This window comes from Mus caroli, unplaced genomic scaffold (genome assembly GCF_978045245.1).
Source record: "Mus caroli unplaced genomic scaffold, Mus_caroli_1 scaffold_6, whole genome shotgun sequence".
NCBI lineage: Eukaryota > Metazoa > Chordata > Mammalia > Rodentia > Muridae > Mus > Mus caroli.
In genome coordinates this window covers 119,647,524-119,674,090 of record NW_028227261.1, presented here as the reverse complement: position 1 = coordinate 119,674,090, position 26,567 = coordinate 119,647,524, and the positions used below count along the sequence as shown (strand labels likewise).

The window sequence follows — 26,567 nt, the reverse complement described above, 5'->3', positions numbered from 1 at the left end:
AAGAAAGAAAGAAAGAAAGCAACAACACTGGGGCTGGAGAGATGGCTCAGAGGGTAACCGAAGGTCCTGAGTTCAAATCTCAGCAACCACATAGTGGCTCACAACCTCCCATAATGAGATATGACGTCCTCTTCTGGTGCGTCTGAAGTCAGCTACAGTGTACTTATGTATACTAATAAATAAATCTTTGGGCCAGAGTGAACAGGGACTGAGCAGGGCGGACCGGAGTGAGCGGGATGACCGGATCAAGCAGAGGTCCTAAAATTCAATTCCTAACAATCACATGAAGACTCACAACCAACCATATGTACAGCTACAGTGTACTCATAGACATAAAATAAATAAGTAAATCTTTAAAAAGAAAGCAAGCAAGCAAATACCAGAAAGAGGATAGCCTGGAGTGTTGACTCAGGTCTGTAATTCCAACCCTCAGGAGACCGAAGCAGAAGGATCATGAAGTTGCAGGCAGCCTAAGATACACAGGGGCGCCCCGTCTCATAAAACAAGAGTTCAGTTAAACTCGTATTAATAGATGTTTCTATGGGAGATTAGTTTGTAGAGGCTCAAAGGGCAACTAGTGTGTGATCTGAAGTTGCATTATACAATGGGTGAAGAACAGAGATGAAGTGCGTTCAAAACTTGGCAAACTTTCACCAATTCACACACTTCAACACTCACCTGATAAAACAGTGTGGTCCAGCACTGAATATGATGTTAAGGAATATTTCTGAATTGTATGGGAGGTTTTTTTTGTTGGTGGTGGTGTTGTTTTTGTTTTTTGTTTCATTTTGTTATTGTTTTTTGTGCTATCTGGAGAATGATCTACGAAAGCCACACCTTGGGTTTCATATGAGTTTATTAGGCATACAGCGAGCTGGAGTAAATAAATCAGCAAGCAGGAGACAGGCAGTGAAATATCAGACACATCATCTAGCAAAAGCCATTGGGGTCCCCCACCCCAAAAGTCAGCAGGAGGCCCAGGGATCAACTAAGAGAAGCCCAGGCAGGATGTGTCCAGCCTGGGTGAGATTTCCACCCAGACATTCCCAGACAGCATGTTCACATCCCAGGATCAAGAGTAGCCTAGTCTTTCGCTTTGGGAGCGTGCTTTCCTTTACTGTCCGGCAGTGTTCACCGGCACAGGATTCTCAAATGGTTTATTCCTATCCTCAAGGCCATGGCATTTCCACTCTGGCTGTTTACTGTTGTCTGCCCCTCACCATAAGGAGACCCAACCCAGTCCAGCCCTGAACAACACTTTTGAGACAAACAGTTGTGTATCTGAAGTTGGCTAAACTTCCCTCCTCAACTAGCTTCTCATGTCAGCACATGAGAACTTACTAACACAATGTATATTGTAGAGGCACAGTCTCCAAATGTCCTTCATCCATGGTTCTAGAACACAGTGTACACACACACACACACACACACACACACACACACACACACACGGCAATACTAAAATAAGCCTTTTACTATATAAGGCTAAGCCCACAACAAAGTATTTAACTAATAAACTACCTTTAAAGAACAAATTTGTAGTTCTAGCACTTGGAGCAGGAGCGACTGCACATTTGAGGTCAGCCTGGGCTACGCAGAAGACCTTGTACAACAAAACACCACAGAGGCACACATGGGGCAGACGTGGAGAACAGATTATAATGGGTTATACACATTCTTTGAAATCATGGCAGGTAAGTCAACATTTTCTATGATTTTATTCTCCTTTCTTCACCTGGAGTACTGTTTCAGGGATAGGAACAACTATTTCCTCGGGAGAGCAGGATCTGTAAGTGGGGAGACCCCAAAACACCCATGTGTTAGGCCTGCTGTGCAGACTGAGTAAGGGCATCCAGGCGAAACCCTGGGAGTTTAAGTACCTGCCAAATGTTAGGTACTGTGTGACACCATATCTCCTGCCATCACCTGCTGATACACTTCTGTCTCCCTCTAAATTGTCAGAACTGGAATGTAGGTCAGAATGATGTCTCGTATTTACTTTCAGGGATGAACCCACAGTACTTGGTTGGCAACAATGTACATATTCCCAAACTTTATTAGATGAACTGAGAGGATTAAAATGTCCTGTTACTGGATGAATTTTTTACTCTGTGTGTGTGTATGTTTTGCCTGCACATATGTATGTGCATCACATGCATGCTGGAGGCTAGAAGAGGGCTTCAAATATCCTGAAACTGGAGACACAATAGGGGTACTGGGAATCTAACCTGGGTCCTCTAGAAGAGCAGCCAGTGCTCCTAACCACGGAGCCATCTCCCCAGCACCAAGAAAATTAAAAATACAAATGAGCTCTGCTGTTACGAGCATTTGCTTCAGTTGCCAGAGCCACCTGAGACAGCTCGCAGAAGTCTACAACTCCGGCTCCCAGGGATCCAACTCCTCTAGCCTCTGAGGGGACCTGCCTTTGTGCACATGCCCACACACAGACACCTAACTAAGAATGACTACAGATGAGAACTGAAGCCCAGATCGACAGTGACTTGCCTGATGTTACACAAAGGTAAGAATTCTGTGACGAGAATGGAGTTTTCTCTATTGAAATCCAGTGTTTCGGAGGTTTCCCACCTAGAGCTGTCTCAACCTTTCTAACAGCAGTGTCACGTAGCAATCCTTACTGCTGCTTTTATTTCATCAAATAACTGAATATATGGATCAGGTGCAGAACAGTTTATTGATTTCCATTATGAAGCGTGGCTTACTTACCCCGAAATGGGCCAGTAACTAGTGGGTCATAGTCATCTCTAAATATTTTTTCAAAATTTATTTATTATTCTGCCTGCATATATGCCTACACACAAGAGGGCATTAGATCCCAGTATAGATGGTTGTGAGCCGCCATGTGGTGGCTGGGAATTGAACTCAGGACCTCTGAAAGATGCTCTTTACCTCTGAACCATCTCTCCAGCCCCATTTTTAAATTTTTGAAAATAGTGAACTACTCAGTTTTATCACTAGCACTCAAAAACATGTGGCTGCCTCATATCAGCCTGTGTTCCTTATTATAGACAAATAAAAAATGCAAAGGTAATTCTGGCTTAAATCCCAGATCTTAAGTCTACATTTCCTGCCATCCCTGGGCTCTTACTCTGATTCAACCGGACACTCAGTCACTATCTACCTGTAAGGCCCATGAATCAGGTGAACTATAAACACACACACAAACACACACACACACACACACACACACACACACACCAGAGAGAGGGGGCAGGGGAGGGGGTGGAGAGAGGAAGGTAAAGAAAAAACCAAGCTACGTGCACATAGATGTGTGTTGGTGCGTAGGCAGGTCAGAGGACAGCTCTCCTGCCACCATATGAGGTCTGGTGATGGGACTCAGACCATAGACTCGGCGACAAGTTACCCAGTAAGCCACCCCGTAACACCCTCCCCCAAACTGACTTAAGTAAACAAACTTGGCAGAAGCTTAGATAGATCTATGCTAGCTGCTACAACAGAAGCCAGTCATATAAAAATATATGGCAGCACATGACTAGACCAGCACTCAGCGGGTAAGGTAGGAATATTGTGGCTTCAAGACCAGCCTGGGATACATAGCGAGACTCTGTGTCCATATAAATACATACAAGAATCCTCTGAGATAAACACTCAAAAACATCTGAATATTTATTGAATAAATTATGCACACACATTAGCTGAAAATGAATGTCCTGGTGAACGTTGTGGCAGACCCCCCTGTAATCTAGCACTTGGGAGGCTGAAGCAGGGACTCTAAGTTCCAGGCGGCTTGGGCTATTTAAGAAGACTATGTGAGAGAAACAAAGCAAACATAGTAAGAATGTCGTTTTTTGATTGGGCTAATATGAATGAACATCACCTGTAAAGGTGGAAAGACAAGGTAGAAACAGTATTTGAGTGTAGATTTTGTCAAGAGGAAATTTTTCTTTCCAGTCGGACGGGGACACAGATTTCTAATACTAATACTTACTACACAAATCGTCAACCAAGCAGTCCAGATCTCTTCGAAATGTTGAATAAAGTGGTGTTCCACGAATAAAAGCAGTTATCTCCTATGTCAGCTATTCCTGGACTTTACAATGAAATGAGTTGATGTACAAAGGTAACAGTACCGTCCCTAGAACAGGAGTATTAACCACCCATGTTCTCACTCCCTACAGAGCGAAACCCGAGGCTTGGACTTTCCATGTCTCTTACGATCTTTGAGTAGGGCATTCTTTAGTCGCTGCCCACAAAAAGACTTGAAATCTGTTTCAGTATTTTTTTGTTTGTTTGTTTTCAAGACAGGGTTTCTCTGTGTAGCCCTGACTGTCCTGGAACTCACTCTGTAGACCAGGCTGGCCTCGAACTCAGAAATCCGCCTGCCTCTGCCTCCCAAGTGCTGGGATTAAAGGTGTGGGCTACCACTCTCGGTCAGTATTTTTGCTTACTGCTCCAATGCACTGACTCTGAAAGAGCTACCTACCCAGATACATACTTGGTTAGTAAAAAGGAAAAACAGAAAGGTAGGTTGGTCCCAGGGATGCAGGTTTAAGTCCCCCTTCCCATTTTTAAAGCATTGCATGGGTATCATCAGAGGGCCTTACACATTTCTATCAGTGGGCATCCCTAACTCCTAGGTTACTGCTTAAAATTCAAATTTCAGATTATTCTCTTTACTACCAGGGATATCAGATTTGGAGAATGGTGGGAGAAGGGGAAGCCCAATAACAGACCTGAAGTTCAGTGTCAGGAGGAGCCCTGCAGTCACCACGGAGTTAGTTCATCAGATCCTTCTGTTCTTTTGCTTCTGGGAGAACAGCATTTGCTTTTTATGTCACTGTCTCAATTACTTTGACTCGGAGCTAATGTGGCATCAAGATTTTTTTTGGAAAAAAAAATCAATTCAGTTGTTCATTTTACACAAATAACAGAGCCCTCCCCCCAAAAATCCCTTTAAATTTAAGAGTGCATATTACATGCGACTTAACTTCTAATTTTGTCTGATTTGTCAAAATAAGGATGCTTCATTGTTTGCCATATTTCAAAGGAAACAAAAACTTTCCCCATGTGACCATGACCAAGCAGAACAATAAAATCTGAGCCAGGATTTGTAGATTTGCTACTGCAAGTCAGTAATAACACGCATGCCATCTTTTTAATTTTTTTAACTTGTATATCTAAACTTACAATTTTTACTATTAAAAATATTAATTACAAAAACTTTCTTTTTTTTTTTTTTTTGACAAGGTTTCTCTATGTAACAGCCCTGGCTGTCTTCTTGGAATTCCCTTTGTAGACCAGGTTGGCCTCGAACTCACACAGACCCTGCCTGCCTCTGCTTTCCGAGTGCCAAGATTAAAGGTGTGGTCCATGTCTGCAGTTTTCTGTATAAGTTTCTTTTCACATTGCTAAACATGCGATGTCCTAGCTTGTGAGGTCAAAACTCACACAGTTCACTTTGGTAAATCCACAAAAGATCAATAAAGTTATCAGCTTCCTAAAAAATAAAATGGGCACATTCCCTGGAAAAGGTTACAAAATACTTGCAGACCCACAGAAAAACCGATGCTCTTGAGTCGGCAAGCTCTCCCTTGCTCCCTGTTAGAGTCCTTGCTATATTTGAGCCTGCACTCCATCCAGGGAGTGCTGTGCAAAGCCACCAGGAGAGTGGAGTCTTGCAGATACATTTATCACGTCACAGCACGAGAATTTAGGCTCAGCTTCTCTCTCCTTGTCAGAATGCTAACTTTTCTGTTGGCATGTGCCAGGGTGCATGGTGAGGACTGTTGTTTAAACCAACACCCAATTGCCAGATTACAAATTATCAGACCAGAGAATCTTTGAGAATGTTGAAGAGTGATGCAGCTGAGATGGTTTTGTCTCAAGCAGTTTTTCTTGTTGAAAACGCTGGAGATTAAACTCAAGTCTCACAGTGTGAGGTTAGCCTCTTACAGTATATAAATCCACTTGAATTCACCACCAGCTTTAAGGTTTGGGGGCAGCAAACAGAGACTATTGTATGACTGTCAGGAGTCTCTCTGTATACTGCATCCCCTGCAAACCTTAAGTGCCCCAAGTATCAGTTAATATTTTAAAATCTCACATAAAACGGGCTAGCTAGGCTCAGTAAGAGGTAGGCCATCCTCACACGTGTTCCAGAGAAGAACTCTCTGACACAATTTGCTGAACAGTTTGAGACCTAGCATCTATTCTCGAAAGTCCAGTGATTTCCTGAGCACCTCACAGTTACAGTGGGGACATAGCTCAGTCCACTGCCGCTTGTTCCTTTTATCCAGTGTATCCTCTCTCAGGGGACCCAGGGTAGCTAATCTGTGCATATGCAACATGCAAGGTGAACATTCTTTAGTCAAGTTCAAAGTTATTTGGGGAAACAAACAGAACTTGTAGCTACTTTTGATTATAAAGGTCCGGCTCTCTGCAAGAGGCAAGCCTGTGTTCAACTTCTGTGCAGGGCTTCTCACTTGTTAGCACCTTGTACTTAATGGTTCGCAGCAGCAGTGCAACTGTCCTAGAGACAGCCCTTTGCTCTTCCACACTCCCGGTTTCCCTTCAAGTCCCACGTGGGTTCCAGTTTTCCTTAAACACAAGTAAACCAGCAAATAAAAAATGACACAGGCCAACATGGCCTTTAAAAGGCCATCTATGAGCTGTTCTTTTGTTTTGTTTTGGATTTACTTTACATGCCAATCCGTTAGCTCTGGATGTTGCTTCTCAATCACCAAGAGAAAGTTCCCAGACCAGGATGGTTTCACCACCACCTTCTACTTCATTGCTTCCGTTCTCCAAATCACAGCCCAGAGAGCAGCTGGGAAACAAGCCTGCTGGCTTCAACCCCCTCGTGCACTGTCTTAGAGAGAGAGAGAGAGAGAGAGAGAGAGAGAGAGAGAGAGAGAGAGAGGAGAGATCCTCAATTTCTACATCTTAAAATGGGATCAAAAGTGACCTGAAAGTGGCTCAGTGGGAAAAACTGCTTGCTTTGCAAGCAGTTGAATCGAAATTGAATCCAAGGACCCAGGCATGGTAGGGTCTGTCTGTAATCCCAATGTTCCTATGTGTGACGGGAGGCAGAAACCATCATCTTGGCAAACTTGCCAGCCAGTCAGCCTGGCAAATGCAGCAGTGAACAAGAGACCTTGTTCTCCATGGAGGGAGGATGAGGAGTGACATGTACGGTTGTCCTGTGAATACTACGGATGCACCATGACACATGGCATGTTCAGGTGTGTGTGAACATTTACACATACACACAAAAAAGTAACACTGGGTACTAGGCTACCCAGTTGTGATGCCTATGAACCAATGCCTGGCACACAATATTCCTAAAGGTGCAATGGTGACACTCAACAGCCATCTAATTGGACGTAAGGCCCACTCAGCCAGAAATCATGTCTGGTAGTGGAAACCTAATCAACTGTCTGGAGCTGGTGAGATGGTGGCTGTAGAGAATTTACTATCGAGGCTTTATTAAATCAGCCTAATTCCTTACTGCTTTATACATACTTATTCTTATTCCCACAGGTTAGTGTTAACTCCCACCCCTCATCAAAGAGGCTCTGCTCTGCAGCAGATGGGGACCATCACAGAAAAGTACAATGGGTCACAAGGCAGAGAACGGCCGACTGGAGTGTGTCCAGCCCCAGTGTATAAACCTCACAACCCAATCCCTGCACCTAGGGCTCAGGGAACAGTATGAATGAAGAGGCAGATTTTAAGAGCCAGAGGGCCGAAATGAGAGAGGTTTCATTCATATCTCAACAATATGGTTGCCTAACCAAGCCTGGACAAAGGACACAATAGTCTTGCTAAAGTGGAAGGGAAAAGTCCCACCAGGTCTTACTTTAACTACAGGAAAATAAGGGACTCTGACAAAGGAAGAAATAGTTCTTCCCAGGGATAAGCCCCCAACTGGATATAAAATACCAAGTGATTAGCCTTGTAGTCATATACATACAGGCAATACTAGACACAGGCAGGTTGTGTTTATGTATAGACATGACAGTAAGTGTTCTGTAACAATTGGCCATGAAGTTGAGAAGGGTGAAGGACCATGGGACAAGTTGAAGCAAAGGGGAGACATGATGTAATTTGGTTTAAAAATGACGCCAAAATCGAAGGAAGCACCTGCCCTTCCCAAAGCCTAAGCCAAAGTGGAGGCCTTGGAAGCCAAGAAGGCAGTGCTGAAAGGCAGCCAAAGCCACACACAAAAAGATCCAATCCAGAGGTAACCTAAAAAACCTCAACAAGTACACCCAGGACAAACAAGCTTGACAGGAGCAAATTCCCAACCACAGCGGAGAAGATAGAGGACAATGACATGCTCTTGTTCAATGTCAAGTCCAGCAAGCACCAGATCAAAAAGGCTGTGAAAAATACTCTATGACATGGATGTGGCCAAAGTCAATACCTTGTAAGGCCTGACTCCTGATTATGATGCTCAGGATGTTGCCACGAAGACTGGGATCATCTAAACTGAGACCAGATGGCTAATTCTAAATATACACTTTTTTCACCATAAGAAAAAAAAAAAAGGAATTAGAAAACACAAGTAGTTCCTAACAGGCACTCTAGCTGTTGATAAAAGTTACAGGATAGCCGCAGTGTTGGGAGAGGCAGAGGCAGGCAGATCGCTGTGAGTTCTAGGTTAGCCAGTGTTACACAATGAGACCCTGTCTCCAAAGCAAACAAGAGTTTCAACTTACTGTCATTAGCTAATCTGGTAATGTGGGAAGGACGGAGAGGACACACTTCTGCTGCATTCTAACACTCAATTTGGAGGCCTTTTCTTACTTCCCCCACCCTAACTGGCACAAACACAATTAAGCTTTTGCTCAAGAGTATCGTAATTGCTTCTGTTATGTTTAGAATGGATTTTCTGTGGAAGTCATTCTCTTTTTGCTTCCCAGACTTACACACTGCAACTTCCTGTTAACGTACTCAATCTGGATCCCTCAGGACAACAGGGAGATGTGCACTAAGACGCTGCTCTCCGCTCTTCGTGTACCACGTAGCCTGAAAGGCCGGCTTCAACTGCTCCTAGCTTAGAATATCTTCTCGCATACAGCTTCTCTTATAAAGTGCAAATATAACCTATCCAGTAAGGTTTAAAATCCTTATTCTGCCTCTATCTCCATTCTAATAAAAAACCAACAAACCTGCCTACATGGTCCTTTTTAGACAGTGCTAGCTGGATTACTACAACTCAATGCCATATTCACGCTCATGTTTGACCTTATCCCTCTGCCTTCTCTCCAACACAAGCCAAGACCCCCTAGGCCATTTGCTTCCATTCCTTGGCTTTGTCACAGTGCTACCTATACTTATTCATTGCTGCATCAGCACCAGGACTCTGCATCCTGTGATTGCCACTAGGACTACCACACGATCAAGCAAATGATGCAACAGATACTGCCTTCTACGTGAGACGTTGAAGGTATCACTTGATTAGTGTTAATGCTGTTCCATTTATCATGTCAATATTTTATTTCCGATTTTCATTTTCTCTTACTGAGAACTTGTTTCCTTCCACTCCAATAAGGAGCTTAACATTACTATTTTTCGTTACTTGTATTCTGAGACAGTGTTTCACTGTCTTCTTACTTTGTATATCAGGCCTGTCTCTGGCTCCCTAGCTGTGGGACTAAAGGCCTGTGCCACCACTGCCTGGCTAACGACACTACTTTTAATACACATCTAAATTGTGTTCTCTATCATAATCCTAACATTACAGACTTTGTTCCCAGAACAGGTTCCATCTATTACCCCAATTTTTACCTCTTTTTTTTCACTATGCATTTTTTTCACTATGCATAACTAGGAAAAAACCCATACACTTACAGTTCTCTACATCAAAATGACTAGCAACTGGTTTTAGGACTCAGTTCTAACTAACTCCTCTCCCTTTGGCATAGCCAAACACTTTGCTATGACCTTTCTGAGTCTTGTCTCTTCCTTTCCGAGACTTGGCTGGTTTACTTTCTTTTGCCCACCAAGCAAGTATTGATGTTCCTCAGGCCTAGCTGCTTGGCCACTTTTCATTTTCTACAAGGATATAATTTTCAAATCTCCATCCTATGTTAATAATGGTAAATGCCCAAACTTTTACTTGTAGCTGTTCTTAACTCTAACAAAATATATTAAATACTCAAGAAATGAAAGACAGTTTCCTTTCAGTTTTCAACTCCAGAATTATTTCAATTAGGAACACTGTACTTCTTTGCCATAGTAACCTACAGGAGCCTCAAATTCAACACTGATTCTTCTAACCTTACTTCTGTATTAGTCTGCCAAATAACACTGCAAGGAAAATAAATTACCAAAGCCAAAACTCTTATAATTGAATATATACTATTTCTCACTTTTACCTCCTATCAAATACGTCATGGACACTTTTAGGGCATTACTTTCAAACACTTGGACAGGAAGCCATGCGAGCCTCCAGTTACCAATTCCTTCTGGCTTCTACTAAAAGGAAATAATTTCTTCTTTTAAACATTGGAGTTCCCCTGCACCAAGCTACAATATTTTTCTATGTACACCCTTCCTTTCACAACCATCCACTTACAATAAATGCTTGCTCCAGTCCTATCTGCACCAGTAAGTGGCATCTTGAATGGAAACAAACCCAATTTTTGCCTTTGTCTTCCCATAGTCAACCAAATGGCATAGAATATTCTAGATTACTCAATCCTATCTACATTTCCTCCCGGGTTTTTACTACTGTTCTATTCAGTCAGTATTCTCTCTCCAGAATGACTGAGACAATCATTCGACTACTTCTTAAATTATCCAGTGGATTTTTTCCCTTACTGAAAATGTAAAACTGCTTAACTCACATTTCTCTGCTTCAGCCCCAAATGTCAATTCTTTAGTGACTATGAAGTCCAGTACAGGTGGGTCTAAGACACGATGATGATGCAGCCCTTGCTTGCCTTTCCTGTTGACAACATCCTTTTACCAGCTCCCTACCACTTCCTTAAACCCACTCCTATCAGCCCCTGTATAAAAAGGCACACTCTTTTTTGGCCTAGAGTTAGCCCTGACTTTTCTGACCTATAAAGCCTCATCTCCTTTACCACTTTTCTCAATAACCAGCATCGCTCCTTTGAGAATATTACTCTATATTTCAATTCTGACCCCAATCAAGAGGGTAAAAAGCAGTAACTCAAAAGTTCAGAAGAAAACCCAAGTGTTTTAGCAATAAACACTCAATTATGGGGCCAAAAAAGCTGCATTTGATGAGAAAGTTGTAGCACAGAAAAAAAGCATTCTGAACAAAAGAAACAGCTAAGAATAAGGCCTGGAGATGTGAAGAACTTGCTGGTTTGAGGATTTAAATTGAAACCAATATAACCACTATATGATCAGCAAAGGAGAGTAACAAGATATAGGCAGAACCACAAATACTCCAAAAGACACTGAAGTTGAAAGGGATACTGCCTAAACATGCCACTTAGTGGTGGTGATGGAGACATTCAAGAAAACCAAGGGACAGGACAGTGTTCCAGGCAAAAGATGATTGATCTGGGGTCATTACATGAACAGAAGTATAAAGGTTTCTTCCATGTAGGAGGTACGAATGCTTTTGGTTTTCAGGAAGCATACATTAGATTTAAAAATCACAGAGCTTAAACTTCTAGATGAGGAATGCTAGAATAGATCAAAGCTGAGGTGATAAATGGTGCGGATGTGTGATGCTTAGCCTTGTAATAAATTGGGATGGTCATGTTTGTTCCTTAAGTACACTGGTAATACATAACTCCTCAGAATAGATGCGCGCGCTCTCCCCCCCCCAACCCCTCTCACACACGGGGGGTGGGGGGCGGCTGTTCTAGGTAGGTAAACATAATGGCAGTAAATACCAAGTGAGGAATAATGTATAGGAAGTATAAAGTGAGGGAATGGACTGTGTAACCAGATGAGTTTTGATTGGACTCAAATGAGCTATTATTGGGTATTACTTGCATGAATAGGACACACCTATAATTTTCATTAAAAAGAAAATTCTCAGCCTCTGACTTCAGAGCGCCCTTCCTAAGGGGATGTAAACTGTGAGCCGAAAGAGAGAAAACGGGTCACATGAATGAGCAGCACGAGTGTTATGTCTGAAGTTTGGCAGGGGCTTTGACAGGACTGGAGTGTGGTAAAAATACACAAGTGTATTACTGAATACACGGTGATATTCAAATCATTAATAGCCAATACTACATAAGGATCAATACACTGCAATGGTAGGCCCTTCAGAATGGTAGCCATCTGTATATGGCCGAGATACTGCACACCCGATCAACTCTGAGAAAGAGGCCCACGGACCCTGTTAGTAACACTGCTGATGGAGCTCAGGGTCTCTCATGCCGGTAAATGAGCAGCCTGCCAACAGAGTGAAGACAGCTCTGCAGCCCTTCAGAGTTCAATGCAGCAGAACACTCTTGATGTTAAAAAGGAAAAATGTTTTCATGACCACCTAAGCCTAACAGATTCTCCCACTAACCAGCGCCCTGTTTTCTCCAAGACTCTAAAGTATCCAGCACGCTAATGCACTCTTTCTCTTTCAGGGACGCTGCAGCACAGGAAATCACTGATCATAACTCGCTATCCAGGATCATAAAGAAGGCTTGCACTAGTGTCTTTCATAAACCTAGTTTCTCTCCCAAGTTCCATTTACTCTGCTTACATCAATCTTTCTAAACTAGGACCGTGGCTTCTAGCTAATCTCTACTCACTAAACAGTGTCAATTGTCCCAAAGGAGCAGCTGCTCAACTTAACTGCACTCAACGGACGCCTTTTCTTTCATTAAAAAATACGTTATCTGTCTAGCTTTCTAAAATGTAACGGATTTTAACACTGCTGAAAAACTTCCCAGAACTGTCATGTTAACTTATGGCAATGATTTACTTTGAATACGATTCTGACCTGTAATATTAAAGATTTAAATAGAGGGAAAACCCCACTTCTAATGAGGACACCTTGGGCAAATTTAGGTTGGAGAAAGAGAGTATTTTAAGAACAGATTGAGAAAAACTGTATTTGAAACCAGTATGTTTTTGCCATTATTTAGTCCCAAGGCATTCCACTTTGCCAGTGTGCTGTTTTGTACCTCATTCTTGTCTTATTATATAATTTCATCAGTTGCACCTTAAAAGTAGTCTCATTAACTGCTTTAACTTCACTACCTATAAAATACATATACAAATGCTACTCAATGTTGGCAATCCTCTTGGAAAATATAGTCAAGTGTAGTGGTTAATCTTCTAATGAGGGAAGAAGTTGCACAATATATTGTTTTCTCTTCCATATTTTCTGTCCTTGTTTCTGCAGACAGGATCTCATATGTAGCACAGGCTGGCTTGGGTTTTGAGGCAGACAATCCTGAGTACTAGAATTGGGTATGGACCACAATGCCTGGTTTTGCATTGGCTTTTTCACTTTACAGTGGCTAACTTAAATGCTTGGCAACAAATCTCTTTGCTACAGTATTCTATCAGATATTATTGCTAAATACCCATACTTAAAAGAGTTAGAAGGATCTAAGAAAATTGTATGAAAATGCCCCGTGAACAAAACGTTATTCAGTTGTTGAAAAAATATAAATCAACCATGAAAACCACCTTTATTTTAACATTAATAAATAACAGTGGGCTTACCAAGGATTTTAATATGTCAAGTATTATGCATACTGAAAAGAAACCTTAAAGTGAAACCAACTACTCAACACAACCCATTAGGCCCCCCAAATAAAACTGTATTACTTTAATAATTAAACTTTAAAAGTTTCCAAAAGAGATTACGGTCATTCTTTCACCATGCTGATTTATTCAGAGTGCCAGCCACCTTAGTGCCTCATTCCCTGCTACTCTGACACAGAACAGGGGACACATCCATGTGACCACACCACCACAGGCCGGGGTGGCACTGTGAACGCAGATGTTTTGTAACACATCAAAAAACAAACGAACGAACAAAAGGAAAAACAAACAAACAAAAAACCCCCAAAGAAACAATGCTATTTATGGCAAACATGAAGGTAGATATCCAAATGCTGCCTGGTTTCCAGTCCTGATTTCAGCTGTGCTGCTATCCATGAGGGCCGTCAGTGCTCCAGACATCACTTCTTCCTCCCAGCACAGATACGGTGAAGAAAGCTAAGCTAGAAGAACTAGTTACTGAGTGATCAAATAATCAATCATGACTAATACTGTTCTTGCAGACTAATCTAATGACAATCGATTATCATTAGATAATGTGACGACAGACAGATCTCACAACCGGATGCCTATAAATAGTCAAATCAAAACATAATACTTCCTTATAGAAAGTGTCTCATCTATGTAACTATAAATGTTAAGGATTCTTGCATTTTATAAACACAAGATGGGCTCACTTGGATGATACCAATTTTAAAATTTATAAAAATGTCTAAAAAATTCTTTCCACAAAAGTTTATACAGTTTAAAGCTATACACCATCCATAAATCTCAGAAAGTGGAAGGGGAAAAAAATCTTATAAGATCACATACAAAAGAAGAACTGAAATGTGATTTTATTTAAGGCAATACTGGGCTACTTCACAAACCACCACCTGGCATATTTACACTGCGCCACTACTACTTTCTATCACATTGACAAAGGATATCTTAAAATACCAATGTTTAAAATCTTCAATGTAGTAAAGTCTTTATTCACATTTCCGTTACATTTCAGGGACTCATAGTAACTATATCTGATCAGAAGCAATGGAAAAAGGAAAAAAAATCTGTAGCTATATGAATGAAATGAAGGAATCTGCTCTAACTTCACATGAACACCATCCAAGAGTGGAGGATGGCAAATTCACAGAGCAGAGTGCTGTAATGTGCCTACCGTGCGAAACAAAACACCTTGATCATTTTGTAAATGTTTTATGTTAAAAAAAAATTAAGTATGGCAGTTCTAGTTTTAATTCAAAAGGTTCTTAATTTAAAACAATAAAAGTTTAAAAACTTGATCACTTTGTTAAAATTAAAATTGCAAATATAAACGTATCATTTACTCATTTAGACTTACAGACTGCTGGTGGCAGCAAATGATTTACAATAATAAATATATACAAAAAATATCTACAAATAAAGAGTACTGCTATACATGAATGGTGATCTGCTGAAAAGATACCAATCACACTAATTCAGTATCGTTCATGGAAAGGACAACTGGGTGACAGAAATTTGAGGCTTAACTCAATTATTTACAATAACTGAAGTATTGATTCTGTTCAAGTCCCATAGGGATAAAATAAAGTTCTACATGACAAATGTCATGGCTTTTTTTTCTCATTTTTTTTTAAAGCTAGGTTAATCCATGTCAACAAATTAAAAAGCTCACAACAGCATGCTTGATGGCTTTCTATTTAAAATAAAACTACAAATGATATGTATTTATAGTACATGAGTTATCAGTACTGCCCTCTGCCCGTGGCTTTACCTATACTGATTTCTTTTAAAACAGTCCTATCTGGATTATTGGATAGTACTTCAAGTTTTTTTAGACTGACAGTAGGTTTCATTTCCTGAAGCTGTTTTAGGACAAGCTCAGAGCGATCTTTAAGAGTCTTGTCTAAAACAATTTTTACATTCTCACTGCACTGAAGCTTTGAGGGATTGGCAAACTGTACAAAGATTTCACTGTCTTTACAGGGACACACATGATTGCTACCAGCCGCCGCAGTCTTATCAACATGTCTTCTGGAGCTGGAATGGGATCCTCTTTTACTTCCACTGTTTGAATGGTCTCTGTCACTATTTTTCTTCTGCTTCACTGCAGATTCTTCAAGAAACTTCAGAAAGGATGCTTCAAATCCCATAGGCTTGAAGGAGCTCCAGTCAAAGGATGCAGGATGCTCCTCAGTGGTCTGAACTGCTACGGCAGTCTCTTCCTCTTTCCGTGTACTATTTACCACCAAGGATACTTCTGGCTCAGTTTTATCAATCTTCCGTTTCTTATTCTGCACAGTGTTTTTTTCTTTATAAACTCTCTTTAAGTTACCAGTCTTTTGTCTTTCTGACATGCAGGAATCATGTTCCTGAGATTCGTTATTTACCTTTAAAGTAGTATTGACTTGGTTTTCTGCATTTGTGCTGTCTTCATTTATTAACTTTGTAATAAATAATTCTGTTAACTCATCCATCTCATCCTTTTCACCTTTTCTACCTTCTTCCTGTGGAGCAGCAGCTGGTTCTGAGTTATCATTTTTCTCTAAAACAGATGAATCAGGATCTTTTTTATCATTCTTTTCATCTTCTTGCTCAGAGATTTCCTTTCCTTGTGGGTTGCCATATCGCTTAAAAACAATAAGAATGTTGCGGTGTTGTGATGTAAATGCCCTGGACAACTTATGACACTTATAATGTCTAATTATATTGCTTTCACTTGTAACGACTGAGGTACACCCTTTTATCATACATGGATACTGTGTCACAAATTTGCTTGTACACTCTGCCAAGGCATCATTCCTAGCCTTTATGGAATACACGTGCTTCCCACGTTTTAGAGAATAAGGCTTATTTTCCTCAATCTGCACTATTTTTGCGCTCTTGTTTTCTAAATTACTTTTTTTCTTTCGCTTTGTCTTTGGCATTTTCATTCCTTCTTTCCCAGATCTGTTGGGTTTTGTTGCCCGATGTTTAGACTTTGATTTTTCTTGGTTTGCCTTACTTGATATATTTTCCTGGCCAGTTAATTTTCTTGGCCGAATCAGATGGGCTTTATGCTTGTCATTATGTTTATTAAAGATGTGTCGGAGAAGATTAGACCGCGTGGCATAGATCCTGTCACAGCCTTCACAGTCACATTTGTATATGCCATCTTCTTCTGTCTTACTTGTCCTTGTTCCAATTCCATGGTCTACCTCAAGATGAACAACATAGCTCAGGTATGTTGTAAAAGACGACTTACATTCCAACTGATCACATGGAAATTTGCCAACATCCACAGCAGCAGTCATGCTTTCAATTTCCTCGGGGGTCATTTCATGAAGTTTCATGTAGTGCTGTATTAGGCCAGTAATTGCTTGGAAAATCCTAGAACAGTCACTCACCTGACACCTAAATTCTTTCATTGATTGCTTAGGTTCAGTTTCTTCACTTTCTTTAACAGCTTCACTCTCCTCTTCAACCTCTGCAGAAAATGTAGGAAGATTTGATTTATGTACAGCCTGGTAATGAAGAATCAAGTTTTGCTGTATTGTAAATGCAGCAAAGCATCCCTGGTGCACACAGCTGTAAGGTCTGTACGAACTGTATTTTGTTGGAAGTTCAAAGGCCTGGGAAACTGGATTCTTCTCCCGTTTTTCTTCCTTTTCTTTTCTATGCCTCTTATTTTTCCTTCCTTTGGTTTTTAGGTTCGCAAGATTTGCATTATATTGTTCAGCAGGAGATGTGACAGGCTGTGAAGAACTTTCTGGCTTCTCAGGACTTTTTTTTTCTGCAAGTTGTTTTTCTGGGATTACTGTTGCATTAGCAAGTGCAGCATCACCTGTCGCTGCTGGTACCTTGAAGGCTGGCTGTGACTCTGTTTTTGTTTCCTCTGCCATGGGTGGCTGTTTTTTCACTTGATTATTCTGTGGAGATGACACATTTTCACTCTGAGATTTTCTTCCATAGGGCCTTTTTATTTTTAGCTTTACCATTTCTTCTATTGTAAAATGATGCACCAACTGACAGTGTGCCCGGAGATTAGAGTTTCTTGTAAATGTTTTGGTACATGAAGGTACTACACATTTAAATGGAGCAAATTTTAACTGATTCTTCTTAATTTCAAGAATCATCTCTGGAGTATACTGATGAATTTTACCATAGTGCTTAAACAGGGCATCCTTTGTCATAGCACTGTAGTTACAGCCTTGGTTTTGACACACAAAGGGCTTATTAACTCTGTCATTAAGCTGAACATGTATCACTTCGGGCACTGGCTGGACTACAATATTTGGAGTTGATTTAGTAGGAGTAGGGGACAGTGCTACTGATTTGTTCATTAGCATAGCCTGGGAAGCTGGGGCAGAGCTGTCATTTTCTAGTTTTAAGTTTTGCAAACCCTCTAAAATGTCCTGTATTTGATCCTCCTTATGTAATGCTTCAGACTTTGTTGGCATTACAGTTAGGAAAGAGGAGCACTGAGAAGCATCAGGCAGCTTGTTATCTGGGATGGAGTTTACTGAGGGAAGTTGCAGACTGTAATTTATCTGAGCATTCTGTGTTGTCTCACCAGTACCCTGAGATCCACTTTTTACCTCAAGTATTTGAGAATTCATAGCAGTTTTAATAATTTCAAGAGTCTTCTCAAAGTTCTGAATAACATTATCTTCAGAAATCCGCAAATCAGAATTCACTGCTGTGCATGAACTCAAAGGCATCATTCGGGAATCGCCGTTTTCAGTTTTTAATGTTAAAGGGGTTAACATTGTATGGGGCTCAAGACTGGCTTTACGGTTCTCTTTTACATCAGTTATAAACAAGTGATTGTCAATGTTATTTAATTTCTGTGTGAGATTTTCCACCAAAGCCTGAGGTTCACAATCTGGAGTCATGTCTGACCGTGTGTTGGTATCAGGGACTGGAAGATTCTTTGCTGGAAGGCCCACTGGTAAATCAGTTGGTAGCACATTTTGGGAAGCATTAGATACAATTACTGCAGGAGCAACTTTTTTTCTCTTCTTAGATGCACTGTTTCCTTTTTTATTCAAATGACTGGATCTTGTATTTTGAGGCCCACTTATAACAGAAACATGTGCACTATTATTGGTAAAATTTTGTGGTGGTTCAGTAGAACTACTGAATGAATTGGAGCACAAGCCATTTTCAATAGTCTTTAGCAGTAAATCATCTGTTGGAAAGAGAGGCAAACTGTTACATTCTTTGAGGGTTTTGGAATTTGGTGTTTGATTCTGGTTTGATGGTGAGGTGTTTGGGTGGCAAACAGTCTGTAACAAGGGTGTCACAGGTGGCCCTGGCATCCCCGCTGCACTGACTTGTGCTGCATCGGAGACACTGCCTATTGGAACAACCTGAGAAAGCATTTCGGCACTCTCAAACGTGCTGGGAATGCCAGCAGTTTCTAAAGCCTGCTTAATAATTTCACTGCCTTCCTGACTAACACTGGCATTAAAGTTACTCACGTCACATCTTGGAAATGTACTTGGTAAAAAGGTTGGACGATTTTCCACATTAAGAAGTTGCAGGAATGATGGATCTTTAAAGCATGTTTCTGGATTAAAGTTAGACTGTTGTGGCTGTTGCATATTTACTGCACTTGTGGAGAGAATCATGCTAGCCAGGAGGGAAGGCTGTCTGTTGGTCTGTAGAAGTTCCTGTGCAATTTCTGCTCCATCCAGTGGTTTGCAGTAAGACCTTTTAGACAGGTGTCCACCCAGGGACCTGGGGTTGGTGAAAGCCCTGTAACACCTGCTACAGATGAATTTCCCATCTCTGATAATCGCAGGCCATTTAGCCCTTTTGTTGTGCTTGGGTTTTCTTTCCTTCCCATTTGGGCCTCGACCACGGTCTTTTTTCACTTTCTTAGGTGTAGACTGTTGGGCACTGGTGCTACTGAAGTCATCTGCAGTGCTTACTTGGGAAGCAAAAACCCCATTTTCACTGCTGCCTCCTTTCAGAAAAGAGGAATTTATGTTTCCATCCGTATGGGTGGGAAAATGATTTGTACTATTTTCCAGTTGGGAAAAAACAGAATTATTCTCACTGTCTGCTGGTGAAGAGAAGAGAGAGCTATTTTCTGTGGGTAAAGGAAGAAAAGGATCTGAGCCGCTGTCAATATTCAAAGGTAAAACTGTTTTGGTTAGATCTTCCATTTGTGCTGGTAAGGGAGTATTAGACAAATTTTCCATTTGTGAACATAATATACCATCTTGTCCATGTTTATCCTGAGAAGGTATATTTGGACTTAGGACACTTTCCACTGAGGGTAACAATGGAGCTGATACACTTGCTAAATGAGCTGGAAAAATGGAAGGCGAGACATGCTGCAACTGGGCTGAACAGGCAGGGTTCCCATTGGCTTTGGTCTGTGGTGTAAAAAAAGCATGATTAGAGCTGCTCACTTGTGACGGCAAAAAATAAACACACTTTCCATGATTTGGTGTATTTAAGTTGTTAGATTTCTGACCTTTTTTAGTCTTGCGCTGCAGTTTAAAAGCAGCATATTGGTCAGGGTGTGCTGTCTTCATGTGTTTTCCAATACTCTGTGAAGAGTTATATGTTCGAGTGCATCCCTCAACCTGGCAGCTGAACTTCTGACCTGGAGCTTTTGGAGGTACTGATGGAGATCCCAACGGACTGCTTAGGTCGGGCTGTGACTGAACAAATGTGATACTTTCTAGTGTCTTAAGAGGTAAATCATAAAGGCTGGATGAGGTTTTAACATCACCTCCACATTCAAACTTGCAAATTTGTGAATTGTCTTCAAGTCCTGCCTCATTTTGTACAGAAAAGGTCATCAGAGTGTTCACCTGTCTTTCTAAGCTTTGTGGGTTAAGGTCCCCCATCTTCAGTGATTCTGAGTTTGATAAAGAATTCTGGGCTTCATTCAGGCACTCATGACCTTTCTTTTCTTGGAAACCCGGATGACATAACTGGACCCCAGCACCTATACCTGGTTTATGCACATCTGTGATCAGTGGCTCACCAGTGCCTTCCATGGTTAGGTTTTCTTGCTTTCCAAAGTCATCCTCAACCCCATGGTTGACAGACACCTTGATGGACACAGCTACTTCATTGGTCCGAAGAACCGTAGTATTATCATGGGTTTCCAGACCATTTGACAATGGTATGTTAGCTTGCCTGAGTTCAGAGGTAGAGATCTGGCCGTGTTTAGTCACAGCGGACTCTCCTCTGTTTTTCTCCCAATCTGCACTTCTGTTTGATCCCAGGTTCTTGTCAATGCTGTTCTCGGACCTTCCGTCCACAGCCGTCCCTCCTGAGTTCAGATTCACATCATTTCCAGATGGCTGAAGCTGGTCTTCAGGAGGCAGCGCTGGTTCAGGTTGACTGTGGTCATCCTGATGCTTCTCCATCTCGCTCTGAGAACGGTACACCTTACCACAACCTGTGAACTTGCACGTGTACGTATTATAATGTTGGGCTTCATGGTCATACAGTAAATAAGCTTGGGAAAAAATTCTGCCACATTTTGGAAATAAGCACTTTGCTCTAAAGACTTGATGCTCCTTTCGGTGGGCTAACAGCTCTGCGTAACTGTTAAAACCAGCCTTACATTTCATCTGTATACATATATACGGCTTACTGCCACAGTGCATTTGTAAGTGATCATTGAGATGAGTGACGCTTACAAAGTGCCTTCTACAGTACTGGCAAATGACTTTCTTGCTTTGCATTTCAAGAAAGCGTTTGGCATCTTCACTATCCTTATGGCCTTTCACATGAGCAATTAAATTTTTGAAGTACTTAAAGCCCTTTTTACAAAAGGTCACAGGGCAATTAAACTCATTAACAGGTACTGGTTTCTGGACAGGGATCACCTCGGGCTCATAAGACTTGTCCTTGTCTTCATTTTCATCATCTGAACCATCGTTGTCATTAAACACTATGAAATCTGTTGAATAAAGACTATTCTTTTTTATGGGTCGCTGTTCCTGTTTAGCCACAGTACTAGTGTTAGTCTTTTGATTTTCATGGGTGGTTGTGATTTTAGGGGGCCTTCCCAATCTTCTTAATGGCTTCATAGCTGCTAGTCTTTCTTTACTAGACTGTTTAACATGCAGGGTAACATGAGGGACAAACGATTCTTTAGAATTAAAATTCTTTGCACATATGGGACAGCTGTAAATCCCATCTTTGTAATGTTTTTGAGCATGCCGTACTATTCTGTGTCCAAGGAATTCTTTGTCACAGAGCAAACAATACTGCATGTAGGCTTGCCAATTCCTAAACCTAGCAGATATAAACCCCCTATCTTTTAATTCTTTTATCTCTTTCTTCTTCTGCTTTTCATCACCAGTATCCATCAGCAGGCCAGAATCAGTACCAAGTCCGGCAGCAGAAAGGCCATTCACAGATGTGTCTCCCCTTTCTCCCTGGTAGTCTACTTTCTCATAGACTTCACTGTCATTCAGTTCGTCAATTGAGGACACAATAGACGCCTCTTCTCCCATGAGAGCAAGACACTGGCGTTTCAAAGTTTTCCAATCCCAAAATTCTGGATCAAAGGGCCACTGAGTTTTCAAAACAAGTAAGAGCTCACAACGTAGAGAATTTGGTATTGGAAGATTCTCTTCATCATATTTCTGGTCTGGCTGGTTGTATAACATTTCCACAGCATAATATGCATCTACTGTAGGCTCAATAAGAAATTCACTCAACTGACAAGCACGTTTAACTTCCAGATCCTCAGGCAACAAACATGAAATGGTTTTGCAAATTGATATTTTCACTTCAGTATTTTCTGTAGATTCCAAGCGAAGAGCTTTTACACATAATTCTATGCAGGTAGCAAGTCCAGCCCCTTCAGTCTGTGAAACAAGCAAAATACAGGAAAGGTTACTCTACACTATCAAGCTCAGATCCTTCCTTCCTTTCTTTCTTTCTTTCTTTCTTTCTTTCTTTCTTTCTTTCTTTCTTAAACTGGACTTTTAAGACTACATGTGCTGTTCTTGAATCTTAAAATAGCAACACAGAAAAAGACACCTGTGCCTAAAATCAGCTTGATGTGAAAATGGGTGTATAAGGAACCAGAAAGAAATCCTTAAAAACACAAGTAAAAACTAAGCAAAAACCTGTAAAAAAAAAAAAAATTCACTTTTCTAACTTTTCAGATCCCTTTTATAAAGCAGAGGTCAAGGGGATGGAGAGACAGCGCAGGGGCTAAGAATACTTGCTGTTCTTCCAGAGGACCAAAGTTCAGTTCCCAGTACACGTAGCTCACAACCAGATTCTGACTTCTAATCTCTGTAGGAACACACACACACACACACACACACACACACACACACACACACACACAAACACACACTCATATGAATAGAAAAATAAAAACACACCTTTTAATAATGTTTAAAAGACAACAAGTCCTATAACAGAGTCCACAACAACACTCAGACTTAACACTAGGTGTGATCTATAAAATAAATTAGAATCTAAAGTACCTGGTACAGTTTAGTAAAAGTGTCTGGGGAACAGTAAATGGTCATTAAGGATCTTTATCAATGTATCATTAATTTTACATTTGCCTTTGTAATTTTTTAAAAATACAACCTTAATTCAGTTACGAGCTCATTCCTCAGACCTGACTTGTTAGTAAAGAAGAAAATTACTTGAGCCTTTTTTTGCTTGTTTGCTTATTGTATTTATGGGTACACTGTAGCTGTCTTCAGAGACACCAGAAGAGGGCACCAAATCCCATTACAGATGGTTGTGAACCACCATGTGGTTGCTGGGAATTGAACTCAGGACCTCTGGAAGAACAAGCGGTGCTCTTAACCGCTGAGCCATCTCTCCAGCCCCAATTACCCCCAATTACTTGAGTCTTAAAAGTGGGGTTTCTAGTGCTATCATAAACTAAAATATCAACTCATGTACAGTATACTTATACATTCTTTAGAGATGATACACATGTACTAGGAGTCTCAACATTACAATGTAGTAGAAAGGGCTGTAGCATATATTGCATATACTGCAATTATTCTAGCAACAGATGATAAAACCTTTAAGGGCAGGGCTATAGTTTTCAAGTCTAACTATAAGGAGTTTGAGACAAACTATACTACATGAATGGAGATGTACCAAACTACCCTGCTGGGTGTGGTATACACCTGCAATGCAGACACTTGGGAGGAAGAGGCAGCATGAGACAAAGTTCTAAGTCATTAGTTACATATCAAGTTCCTGGCCACCCTGGACCATATGACATCCTGTCTCAGTTGATCAAAGCACACTATAATTATGAGGACATGCTACCATCTGTGCTACATAAATATGAAGGAGCCACTGGGCTTAAAATATGGCTGTCATCATGGAGAAACACTCTTGGCAGAACGAGAGGGCCTCCTTACAAGAAAAGAAGTAGGGACGAGGCAGTCACTTTCCCCTTATCCCTTTGACTCATCGAATTGAGAAAGGAATGCCAGAGTGGTTAGGCCCGTCAGCAGTGAGATAAGACTAACTAACACCTAGCTCCCATGGCCTCTGGTTCCGGGTTTCTTCTGCTCGTCATGCTACCCACTAAGCTAGATATTAAGTAGTAACACAGCGGATGGTTAAAACTGCACAGCAATCTCCTCGGACACTTGTTGCCCTATTTCAAGTTATTGTTAACTCTGACACTACTTTATATAACATAAAAAAAGTAAGGATGTGTTAACAAGGGTGAAGAGAGAGGAAGATCTACAAAGTAGAAAGATGCCCTTTGTTTTCACTCCTAAAAGAAAAATTATTTCAGGACAAAATAGATACAAAAAATTTATTTAAGACTTCTTGACCAAATATAGACAATAGGAGGTATTTTTAAAAGAGGATTATTTTTGTTCTTATTTCATCTTTCAAAAGAATTTGTACATGATTTTTAAAAATGTTTTCATGCTTAATTTTTCCGTTCTCTGCAGTGATAGGACTTTAGGTCATCCTGCAGTAAAGAGCTGAATACAGGTTACTGTAAGAAAATGAGTCCACAGGGCAGGGGTAAGCTCAGTGCTGGATTCTCATCGTGGTAAGTCTGCAGCACCTGTCAGTCTCTTTAGGTGCATATAATCTACGTGTTTATCTATGCTGCTTTTAAATTTTCAATTACTACATTTCTGCAGTTGCAAAAGTTCTGACTCTTAAAATCTGTTGTCATTGTCTTTTTAAAAATAATTTATTCTCTTTACATTATCCATACTATTAGACAAATTGATCCTGCTATTCTCGTTGATAGTGTTTTTGTGTATTTTTATGTGAATGAGGTCTTTGGTTGAAAGTATGTCTTTCCCATGTGTGCCTGGTACTCTTGAGTTCCACAAGGCGGCAGCAGCTCCCGAGAAGCAGACTGACAGGTACTGCAGGTAATAAGCTGCCAGGTGGGTACCCGGAATCAAACCAAAGAGCAGCTGGTGCTTGCAACCACTAAGTCCGTCTCTCCAGCACACAATTATTTTTGTTATTTTTAATTACGTGTTTGTGCACATGAGTTGTGGGTACAAGAAGAAACTAGAGGGACAGGGTTCTTTGAAGGTGGAGTTATGATTGTGACCTGCCTTCTATGAGCGCAGGAAACTTCACTCAGGTCATCCCCAAGAACAGTATGTGCTTTTAACATCAAAGCCTTGCCTCCAGCCCCAATCCTTCTGCTCTCTGGGGAAATTATTTCAGTTTTTCATTCATGGCTTTATATGCAGTTTATGACAATTATACCTGCATGCTTAATTCTATCCTTCTATCTGCTTTTATAAGCCTTGATGATGAACTCAGCTTAAGCAAGGCTTTAAAAATGGATCTTGTTCCCAGCACTCGGGAGGCAGAGGCAGGCAGATTTCCGAGTTTGAGGCCAGCCTGGTCTACAGAGTGAGTTCCAGGACAGCCAGGACTGCACAGAGAAACCTTGTCTCGAAAAACAAAAGAAAATAAAACAAAATCTTGTACAGACAGCACGCCCCTTCAAAGCAGTTCTGCTTCTGCAACTATGTCTAGTCCGGGTTTCTTACCTCTTAAATGCTGATTATTTACTTGTCATGAGGATATATAAACAGCCCCCTAATCTGTGTTAAGAGTTATGGTTATAATTTCTTAGGGAAATATTAACCTGTTTTGACCCAGAAGTTAGCTGAGTATAAGGGAAGAATTCAGATCAAACTCCCTAATTTGAGAGGGTTCAACACTTCATCTGATGTCTATATACTATCTCTGGTCTTTAAGAGGATACCCATCAGTTCAAGTTTCCGTTTCCTTACTTCTCTCCTCTCTCTCCTTCTTCCTAACAAGATCCGATACATCCCAAGCTTGCATTGAACTAACTATGTAGCCATGGGTAAGTCTGATCTGGGACTGTATATGTGCACCACCTTTCTGGTTCATGTGGTGTTGGGATTCAAGCACAGGGCATGCTATAGCAAGCACTCTACCAAACCTATAGCCTAGCCCCTAGTTCAGGCTTTTTGGTCCACTTATTAAGTTACCTTTTCTGTGGAATCCTAGGAGGGGAGGGGTATTTTCCTAATGTTCTTGTAATCTCAGCTGCCAAAATGTTGCTTAATTTTATCAAGTATTTGTGCCAGAGGAGTGTTTAGTCTGGTTTTTTTTTTTGGACCCACTGCCAGAAATAGAATAATTTCCACACTTCTTTATACACTTTCCGAACTTGCATAAAGCTAAACTCCCAAAGCACTATAACACCACACTAGGACACCAAAAAACAAAAATGGGGAATATTACAGATGGTAAGAGGACAGTTTTTGTATCAACAGCTAGGTTTCTCTAGATCAAATATTTCAAAGGATTAATTAGTGTGTGTGTGTACACACACACAGACACACACACACAGACACACACACATATATAAAAATAAAATCAAGGTCCAAAACACTAAAGTGAAAGAAAAA

General features: G+C 40.8%; 1 protein-coding gene across 4 annotated transcripts in view; it reads right to left on the bottom strand.

Moving 5' to 3' along the window:
• Positions 1 to 3,232: 3,232 nt before the first annotated feature.
• Znf292 (zinc finger protein 292) overlaps positions 3,233 to 26,567 on the bottom strand; it is a 93,060-nt gene continuing 69,725 nt past the window's right edge. For 3 of the 4 annotated variants that reach the window (XM_021161175.3, XM_085839432.1, XM_085839434.1), the window contains exon 8: positions 3,233 to 22,508. In XM_021161175.3, coding sequence (XP_021016834.1) covers positions 15,426 to 22,508 — 7,083 coding nt within the window. In that variant the 3' untranslated portion in view covers positions 3,233 to 15,425. The remainder of the gene's footprint in view (positions 22,509 to 26,567) is intronic. The other variant, XR_015047438.1, reaches the window with a different exon arrangement.